Source organism: Aegilops tauschii, chromosome 3 (assembly GCF_002575655.3).
Source record: "Aegilops tauschii subsp. strangulata cultivar AL8/78 chromosome 3, Aet v6.0, whole genome shotgun sequence".
In the NCBI taxonomy this organism is placed as follows: domain Eukaryota; kingdom Viridiplantae; phylum Streptophyta; class Magnoliopsida; order Poales; family Poaceae; genus Aegilops; species Aegilops tauschii.
The window spans coordinates 161,648,068-161,659,203 of NC_053037.3; the positions used below are offsets into that span (position 1 = coordinate 161,648,068).

An 11,136-nucleotide genomic window follows, 5' to 3' on the forward strand; every position below is an offset into this window, starting at 1 on the left:
AGATGTAGAGAAATGCATGCTAGAGTTCTTGAAGCGCCTCAATAGCAATGAAGATATACTACTTCCTTACAACTTCGAGTGAGTCACACTGTCTTGTACTACAAATTCTGTTTTTGCTTACTAGCTAGATGTTAATAAGTGTATAGGGTTTAGGGTTATAGTTGATTGATGTTATGCACATGCCCGTTTAATTTATACATGCAAACGTATGCGCATGCAGCTTCCACTGGATCTTGTTAGACATTAAAGTTGACGAAGGAAAAGTTGAAGTACTGGACTCACTACTTAAAAAAGATAGTGACTACAGCATCGTGAAGGGGATAGTCGACAGGTTATTTCAATCATTATTAACTATATCTCGGCCTATTTAGTTTGTCATTTCCTGATATGAACTATTTTTAATAACCCCTTTATTAATTTTCTTTGCCGGCGGGCAGAGCTTGGGCAAAGTACATCAAGGTGACTCCAGAAAAATGGCGACAAAAACTATGTTGGTATCGACCCAAGGTAAGTAATTAAGTAGTACTAGCTAGCTAGCTACCATCTCTTTAATTCTTGATTCAATACATTCGCATGATGGCGTCCGAAAGGAGCAGATCTGATAGATAGGACTGTGTACGTTTGCCAGAACACTATTCACAAATCTTACATGATTGTCGATATCTAGTCACACAACTAATACACATGCATATTGATCTCCTTCTTAACAGTTCAAAGAGGTGCGGGACCAGCTCCTAGCAGAGGAGCGCATACGAGCACTTCAAGAGGAAATAGCGGGATTTTTGCTCGACCAGGTCATAGATCCCAAAGGAGAATACTATTACCCGCTACCGCCCCCATGAACCACTTGTCATCGTGCTCCGAAGGCACCAAGGCAACATGTAGGAGAAATTGTATATATATACATGTGTATGTGTGAATAATTAATGGTGGTTGTGAGACATTCGATTATATATATATATATATATATATATATATATATATATATATATATATATATGATCGGTTCTACGAGAAAATCTATTTATATATATGCATAACGTGTACAATATGTAGTATCTAAAATACCAGCAAACAAAAAAAATTAAATGGAAAACACAAAATTAATGGAAAAATTAAAATTAAAACCAAAACCCCCAAACATTTAGTACCGGTTGGTGCTAACAACTGGTACTGATGGTTTACCAGCACCCGGGCCTGACTCGTGCCACGTGGTGGCACTTTAGCGCCGGTTCGTGCCGAACCGGTAGTAAAGGAGGGGGCCTTTAGTCTCCACTCTTTAGTGCCGGTTACAGAACCGGCACTAAAGGCCCTTACGAACCGACGTTAAAGCCCGGTTCTGCACTAGTGATCTTGCATCCGGTGACCTATGCACCCGGATAGCTCTACTTAGACACGCCCCTGGCGCTCATTAAATTCGCTAGCTAAGAGCCGTTGGCTTAGCCCTACTCCGAAGGGCAGGGACAGAAGCTACTCGTCCTGACAACGCGCGCTCTTATAAAAAGTGACTGTGACTGAACGTGTAAAAAAATATCAGGCAGACGCCTATCCCATTTTTCTTATTCACATGCTTCTGAAGATCCTGTAAATCAAAAAAGCCCTCGGTTTCTTTGCTAGATCAGACAGATGGAAGCACACGAGATTTTTTTCCCCAGAATTTAAATACTCAGAAATAGGCAAAAGCAACCGGATGGTTGGCTCGCTATAATTGTCTCGACGGGTACATGATTCTTTGCAAAGTAACGATCCCTCAAAAAAGAAAAAAAGTAACGACCCCATGACCAGACACAGTGCCCAGAGAATATGTTCTCCGGCCCATCTCTTCCACTCATAAACCAGCCATTCCCGAACTATAATTCAATCCAAAACGCTTAATTTTCTCGCCAAGGTCCAGGCAGGGCAGCCATGGCCAGTAGCCCTACCACTACTACGGCATGCACCCGCGGTTTGCTGAAAGATCTCGGCGCTGAACTGCACGCATGCGCGTCGCGCTTGCGCAACCAACTCTTCTTCCCCGCCTCCACCGCTTCCTCGGTCTTGCTGCCTGCCCTCGCCTTGCTTGTCTACGGCACCGCTCTCTCGAGGGTCATCGTCTTCTTCCTGCCGCTGGTGGTCTCCACCACCATCTGCTGCGCGGCGATGTACCTGCTGGTCGCCTCGGAGTCGTCGGAGGGAGGGGCGGCGAAAGAGGTCGTGCTCCTGTGGGGCGACAGGGTGGAGGTCGGGCTCCTGGAGGTGTACGGCGGCGCCAACGGGAGCGCGTACGGCGACAGGCGCGACGTCCAGGTGGGCTGTTTTCTGCACCGCAGGCCCCCCAGCGGCGGTGGCGGAGGCGGCGGGTGGAAGAAACTCGGCGTCAACGAGAACGGCGAGGAGGTGGTGTTTGCCGGCAGGGTGGCGGTCGGCAGCAGCGTGCAGGGCGGCGCGGCGCTCGAGGAGGAGCTGATGGCTATCCAGGTGGACAGGTTGGCCGAGGGCGTGTGGGAGCGCTACTTCGGTGGGAGCTCTGGGTGGAACTACGTGACCGCTGAGTCTGAGGAGATCGACCGAAGCATCGAGCAGCTAGCGTAAGTAATTACTCTCTGCGTCATGGCATGTCATGTCGCATGGGTTAACTTGATGTTACTCCGCCACTCTGCTGTGCATGTTGCCAAATGTGACGGCACTTTTTTTGCTGCAAGCTACTTAGTTTATTTGGCTCCATAATCGACGTTGGTATACGTGACTACGTACTGACTACTGAGTATAGCCATTTCGTTGCTACTTTTATCGAATCCTCTCGTCAATCACCAACAACTCTGTGTGCCTGGCAACAATTACTCATGCGCGCATGTGCTAGTATGGGTTTGCAACTTTGCATCAAGAAATCCGCATGCTCGCGCCTGTCAAATTCCTGCCCACGGATTATGCGGATCTGAACATGATCGAACCGCAAAATAATCTTGGGTGCCTGCGTATCAGGTTCCACTGCATGAGTATCGGATTCCTGAGCATCTCATGGTGAAAAGCGCTATGCTTCACCATCGTGCGTGAACCGCGAAGTAACTAGAACCGATTTAACGGGTCTGGTAGGAACATAAAGGCAACGCGCCGGAGCTCCGCTCACTTGACAGAAGTTATTATTTATCTTTATATTTGAATTTAGATCATAAAATAACAAACTTCACGTGACAAATTTTATCTTATAGCATGAACGAGAACATTCTTCCTGAATAAAAAATAAAACACTTTCGGCGCGAAACATCCACTAGCACTAATGAGTTATACCAACTAAGTCTAAGCAAACCTCAAACTTAGCAACAGGAACTGGCTTTGTCAACATATCTACGAGATTGTCATGAGTACTAATTTTGCATACCTACAGTTTACCTTGAGCAACAATGTCTCAAACAGAATGGTATTTGACACCAATATGCTTTGTTTTCTCATGGAACATCTGATCCTTAGTAAAGTATATAGCACTCTGACTATCACAAACCAAATTAATGCAAGAATTATCTTCACAAAGCTCAGCATACGAACATTTCAGCCAAACTAATTGTTTACATGCTTCTGTAATAGCCATGTATTATGCTTCAGTGGTAGATTGGGCAACAACTGGCTACAGCGTTGCCCTTCAAATCACGGCGAAACCACCGACGGTGAACACACCATGCCATACATTAAAGAGCCAACAACACCGGACTATAGAACTTTTGACATATATGTTGGGGAATGTAGTAATTCAAAAAATTTCCTACGATCACGCAAGATCTATCTAGGAGATGCATAGCAACGAGACGGGAGAGTGTGTCCACGTACCCCCGTAGACCGAAAGCGGAAGCGTTTAGTAACGCGGTTGATGTAGTCAAACGTCTTCACGATCCAACCGATCCAAGTACCGAACGTACGACACCTCCGTGTTCAGCACATGTTCAGCACAATGATGTCTCCGAGCTCTTGATCCAGTTGAGGACGAGGGAGAGTTTCCGTCAGCACGACGGCGTGGCGACGGTGATGATGAAGTTACTGGCGCAGGGCTTCGCCTAAACACTATGACGATATGACCGAGGTGTTAAACTGTGGAGGGGGGCACCGCACACGGCTAAGAGATTGTCTGCTGTTGTTTGGGGTGCCCCCTGGCCACGTATATAAAGGAGGGAGGGAGAGAGGCCGGCGGCCAGGAGGGGCGCGCCAAGAGGGGAGTCCTACTTGGACTCCTAGTCCAAGTAGGATTCGCCCCCCCTTTCCTTTCTTTTCACCTGAGGGAAAGGAAGGAGGGGAGAAGGAGAAGGAAGGAGGGGGCCGCGCCCCCACCCCTTGTCCAATTCGGTTTGGGCAGGGGGGAGGCGCGCGCCACCTCGTGGCCCTTCTTCCTTCTCTCCACTAAAGCCCACAAAGGCCCATTAACTTCCCCGGGGGTTCCGGTAACCCCTCGGTACTCCGGAAAAATACCCGGATCACTCGGAACCATTCCGATGTCTCAATATAACCTTCCAATATATGAATCTTTATCTCTCGACCATTTCGAGACTCCTCGTCATGTCCGTGATCTCATCTAGGACTCCAACAAACTTCGGTCATCAAATCACATAACTCATAATACAAATCGTCATCGAGCGTTAAGCGTGCGGACCCTACGGGTTCGAGAACTATGTAGACATGACCAAGACACATCTCCGGTCAATGACCAATAGCGGTACCTGGATGCTCATATTGGTTCCTACATATTCTACGAAGATCTTTATCGGTCAAACCGCATAACAACATACGTCATTCCCTTTGTCATCGGTATGTTACTTTCCCGAGATTCGATCGTCGATATCATCATACCTAGTTCAATCTCGTTACCGGCAAGTCTATTTACTCATTCCGTAATGCATCATCCCGTAACTAACTCATTAGTCACATTTCTTGCAAGGCTCATAGTGATGTCATTACCGAGAGGGCCCAGAGATACCTCTCTGATACTCTGAGTGACAAATCCTAATCTCGATCTATGCCAACTCAACAAACACCATCGGAGACACCTGTAGAGCATCTTTATAATCACTAGTTACGTTGTGACATTTGATAGCACACAAAATGTTCCTCCGGTATTCGGGATTTGCATGATCTCATAGTCAGAGGAATATGTATAAGTCATGAAGAAAGCAATAGCAATAAAACTAAACGATCATTATGCTAAGCTAACAGATGGGTCTTGTCCATCACATCATTCTCTAATGATGTGATCCCATTTATCAAATGACAATACATGTCCATGGCTAGGAAACTTAACCATCTTTGATTAACGAGCTAGTCAAGTAGAGGCATACTAGGGTCACTCAATTTTGTCTATGTATTCACATATGTACTAAGTTTCCGGTTAATACAATTCTAGCATGAATAATAAACATTTATCATGATATAAGGAAATATAAATAACAACTTTATTATTGCCTCTAGGGCATATTTCCTTCAGTCTCCCACTTGCACTAGAGTCAATAATATAGATTACAGAGTAATGATTCTAACACCCATGGAGTCTTGGTGCTGATCATGTTTTGCTCGTGGAAGAGGCTTAGTCAACGGGTCTGCAACATTCAGATCCGTATGTATTTTGCAAATCTCTATGTCTCCCTCCTTGACTTGATCGCGGATGGAATTGAAGCATCTCTTGATGTGTTTAGTTCTCTTGTGAAATCTGGATTCCTTCGCCAAGGCTATTGCTCCAGTGTTGTCACAAAAGATTTTCATTGCACCCGATGCACTAGGTATTACACCTAGATCGGATATGAACTCCTTCATCCAGACTCCTTCATTTGCTGCTTCTGAAGCAGCTATGTACTCCGTTTCACACATAGATCCCGCCACAACACTCTGTTTGGAACTGCACCAGCTGACAGCCCCACCATTCAATATAAATACGTATCCGGTTTGTGACTTAGAGTCGTCCAGATCAGTGTTAAAGCTTGCATCGACGTAACCATTACGACGAGCTCTTTGTCACCTCCATAAACGAGAAACATATCCTTAGTCCTTTTCAGTTATTTCGGGATGTTCTTGACCGCTGTCTAGTGATCCACTCCTGGATTACTTTGGTACCTCCCTACTAAACTTATAGCAAGGCACACATCAGGTCTGGTATACAACATTTCATACATGATAGAACCTATGTCTGAGGCATAGGGAATGACTTTCATTTTCTCTCTATCTTCTGCAGTGGTCGGACATTGAGTCTGACTCAACTTCACACCTTGTAACACAGGCAAGAACCCTTTCTTTGACTGATCCATTTTGAACTTCTTCAAAACTTTATCAAGGTATGTGCTTTGTGAAAGTCCAATTAAGCGTCTTCATCTATCTCTATGGATCGTAATGCCCAATATATAAGAAGCTTCACCGAGGTCTTTCATTGAAAAATACTTATTCAAGTATCCTTTTATGCCAGAAATTCTGTATTATTTCCAATCAACAATATGTCATCCACATATAATATTAGAAATGCTACAGAGCTCCCACTCACTTTCTTGTAAATACAGGCTTCTCCAAAAGTCTGTATAAAACCATATGCTATGATCACACTATCAATGCGTATATTCCAACTCCGAGAGGCTTGCACCAGTCCATAAATGGATTGCTGGAGCTTGCACACTTGGTAGCACCTTAGGATCGACAAAACCTTCTGGTTGCATCATATACAACTCTTCTTTAAGATATACATTAAGGAATGCAGGTTTGACATCCATTTGCCAAATTTCATAATCATAAAATGCGGCAATTGCTAACATGATTCGAACAGACTTAAGCATCACTATGGGTGAGAAGGTCTCATCTTAGTCAACTCCTTGAACTTGTCAAAAACCTTTCGCAACAAGTCGAGCTTTGTAGACAGTAACATTACCGTAACCGTCAGTCTTCAGATCCATTTATTTTCTATGGCTTGCCGATCATCGGGCAAGTCAACCAAAGTCCACACTTTGTTTTCATACATGGATCTCATCTCAGATTTCATGGCCTCAAGCCATTTCGCGGAATCTGGGCTCATCATCGCTTCCTCATAGTTCGTAGGTTCATCATGATCAAGTAACATGACCTCCAGAACAGGATTACCGTACCACTCTGGTGCGGACCTTACTCTGGTTGACCTACGAGGTTCGGTAGTAACTTGATCTGAAGTTCCATGATCATCATCATCAGCTTCCTCACTAATTGGTGTAGGAATCACTGGAACTGATTTCTGTGATGAACTACTTTCCAATTCGGGAGCAGGTACAATTACCTCATCAAGTTCTACTTTCCTCCCACTCACTTCTTTCGAGAGAAACTCCTTCTCTAGAAAGGATCCATTCTTAGCAACGAATATCTTGCCTTCGGATATGTGATAGAAGGTGTACCCAGCAGTCTCCTTTGGGTATCCTATGAAGACATATTTCTCCGATTTGGGTTCGAGCTTATCAGGTTGAAGCTTTTTCACATAAGCATCGCAACCCAAACTTTAAGAAATGACAGCTTAGGTTTCTTGCCAAACCACAATTCATATGGTGTCGTCTCAATGGATTTAGATGGTGCCCTATTTAATGTGAATGCAGCCGTCTCTAAAGCATAACCCCAAAACGAGAGCAGTAAATCAGTAAGAGATATCATAGATCGCACCATATCTAATAAAGTACGGTTACGACGTTCGGACACACCATTACGCTGTGGTGTTCCAGGTGGCGTGAGTTGCGAAACTATTCCACATTGTTTCAAATGAAGATCAAACTCATAGCTCAAATATTCACCTCCACAATCTGATCGTAGAAACTTTATTTTCTTGTTACGATGATTTTCTACTTCACTCTGAAACTCTTTGAACTTTTCAAATGTTTCAGATTTATGTTTCATCAAATAGATATACCCATATCTGCTCAAATCATCTGTGAAGGTCAGAAAATAACGATACCCGTCGCGAGCCTCAACACTCATTGGACCACATACATCAGTATGTATTATTTCCAACAAGTCAGCTGCTCGCTCCATTGTTCCGGAGAATGGACTCTTAGTCATCTTGCCCGTGAGGCATGGTTTGCAAGCATCAAGTGATTCATAATCAAGTGATTCCAAAAGCCCATCAACATGAAGTTTCTTCATGCGCTTCACACCAATATGACCTAAACGGCAGTGCCACAAACAAGTTGCACTATCATTATTAACCTTGCATCTTTTGGCTTCAATATTAAGAATATGTGTATCACTACAATCGAGATTCAACAAAAATAGACCACTCATCAAGGGTGCATGACCATAAAAGATATTACTCATATAAATAGAACAACCATTATTCTCTGATTTAAATGAATAACCGTCTCGCATCAAACAAGATCCAGATATAATGTTCATGCTTAACGCTGGCAACAATTATTGAGGTTTAAAACTAATCCCGAAGGTAGATGTAGAGGTAGCATGCCGACGGTGATCACATCGACTTTGGAACCATTTCCCACGCGCAATGTCACCTCGTCCTTAGCCAATCTTCGTTTAATCTGTAGCCCTTATTTCGAGTTGCAAATATGAGCAATAGAACCAGTATCAAATACCTAGGCGCTACTATGAACATTAGTAAGGTACACATCAATATCATGTATATCAAATACCTTTCACTTTGCCATCCTTCTTATCCGCCAAATACTTGGGGCAATTCCACTTCCAGTGACCAGTCCCTTTGAAGTAGAAGCACTCAGTCTCAGGCTTAGGTCCAGACTTGGGCTTCTTCACTTGAGCAGCAACTTGCTTGCCGTTCTTCTTGAAGTTCCCCTTCTTCCCTTTGCCTTTTTTCTTGAAACTAGTGGTCTTGTTAACCATCAACACTTGATGCTCCTTCTTGATTTCTACCTCTGTAGCCTTTAGCATCGCGAAGAGCTCAGAAATTGTCTTATCGATCCCTTGCATATTATAGTTCACCACGAAGCTTTTGTAGCTTGGTGGCAGTGATTGAAGAACTCTGTCAATGACACTATCATCAGGAAGATTAACTCCCAGTTGAGTCAATTGGTTGTGGTAGCCAGTCATTCTGAGTATATGTTCATTGACAGCATCTTGCAGCTATAGAACTTATTGGAGACTTCATATCTCTCAATTCGGGCATTTTCTTGAAATATTAACTTCAACTCCTGGAACATCTCATATGCTCCATGACGTTCAAAACATCTTTGAAGTCCCGATTCTAAGCCGTAAAGCATGGCACACTGAACTATCGAGTAGTCATCAGCTTTGCTCTGCCAGACGTTCATAACGTTCGGAGTTGCTCCTGCAGCGGGTCTTGCACCTAGCGGTGCTTCCAGGACGTAATTCTTCTATGCAACAATGAGGATAATCCTCAAGTTATGGATCCAGTCCATGTAGTTGCTACCATCATCTTTCAACTTAGCTTTCTCTAGGAACGCATTAAAATTCAAAGGAACGGTAGCACGGGCCATTGATCTACAACAACATAGACATGCAAAAACTATCAGGTACTAAGTTCATGATAAATTAAAGTTCAATTAATATTATTACTTAAGAACTCCCACTTAGATAGACATCCCTCTAGTCATCTAAATGATCACGTGATCCATATCTACTAAACCATGTCCGATCATCACGTGAGATTTCAATGGTGAACATCTCTATGTTGATCATATCTACTATATGATTCACGTTCGACCTTTCGGTCTCAGTGTTCCGAGGCCATATCTGCATATGCTAGGCTCGTCAAGTTTAACCCGAGTATTCTGCACGTGCAAAACTGGCTTGCACCTGTTGTATGTGAACGTAGAGCTTATCACACCCGATCATCACGTGGTGTCTCGGCACGACAAACTGTAGCAACGGTGCATACTCGGGGAGAACACTTATACCTTGAAATTAAGTGAGAGATCATCTTATAATGCTACCGTCGTACTAAGCAAAATAAGATGCATAAAGGGTAAACATCACATGCAATAAAAATATGTGACATGATATGGACATCATCATCTTGTGCCTTTGATCTCCATCTCCAAAGCACCGTCATGATCTCCATCGTCACCGGCTTGACACCTTGATCTCCATCGTAGCATCGTTGTCGTCTCGCCAACTATTGCTTCTACAACTATCGCTACCGCTTAGTGATAAAGTAAAGCAATTACATGGCGATTGCATTTCATACAATAAAGCGACAACCATAAGGCTCCTGCTAGTTGCCGATAACTTTCACAAAACATGATCAACTCATACAAAAATTTATATCTCATCACGTCTTGACCATATCACATCACAACATGCCCTGCAAAAACAAGTTAGACGTCCTCTACTTTGTTGTTGCAAGTTTTACGTGGTTGCTACGGGCTTCTAGCAAGAACTGTTCTTACCTACGCATCAAAACCACAACAATTTTTCGTCAAGTGTGTTGTTTTAACCTTCAACAAGGACCAGTCGTAGTCAAACTCGATTCAACTAAAGTTGGAGAAACAGACACCTGCTAGCCACTTGTGTGCGAAGCACGTCGGTAGAACCAGTCTCATGAACGCGGTCATGTAATGTCGGTCCGGGCCGCTTCATCCAACAATACCGCCGAATCAAAGTAAGACGTTGGTGGTAAGCAGTATGACTATTATCGCCCATAACTCGTTGTGTTCTACTCCTGCATATATCATCTACGCATAGACCTGGCTCTGATACCACTGTTGGGGAACGTAGTAATTCAAAAAAATTCCTATGATCATGCAAGATCTATCTAGGAGATGCATAGCAACGAGACGGGAGAGTGTGTCGACGTACCCTCGTAGACCGAAAGCGGAAGCGTTTAGTAACGCGGTTGATGTAGTCGAACGTCTTCACGATCCAAGTACCGAACGTACGGCACCTCCATGTTCAGCACACGTTCAGCATGATGACGTCCCTCGAGCTCTTGATTCAGTTGAGGACGAGGGAGAGTTCCGTCAGCATGACGGCGTGGCGACGGTGATGATGAAGTTACGGTGCAGGGCTTCGCCTAAGCACTACGACGATATGACCGAGGTGTTAAACTGTGGAGGGGGGGCACCGCACACTGCTAAGAGATTGTCTGTTGTTCTTTGGGGTGCCCCTTGGCCATGTATATAAAGGAGGGAGGGAGAGAGGCCGGTGGCCAGGAGGGGGGCACCAAGAGGGGAGTCCTACTTGGACTCCTAGTCC

General features: G+C 44.2%; 1 protein-coding gene across 1 annotated transcript; it reads left to right on the forward strand.

The window, feature by feature from the left end:
- Nucleotides 1–1,547: 1,547 nt before the first annotated feature.
- On the forward strand, nucleotides 1,548–2,700 carry LOC109777825 (uncharacterized). The gene has a single exon (XM_020336382.4). It carries the CDS (start codon nucleotides 1,906–1,908, stop codon nucleotides 2,569–2,571), a length of 666 nt encoding a protein of 221 aa, XP_020191971.1. The 5' UTR covers nucleotides 1,548–1,905; the 3' UTR covers nucleotides 2,572–2,700.
- The last annotated feature ends 8,436 nt before the right edge of the window (nucleotides 2,701–11,136 follow it).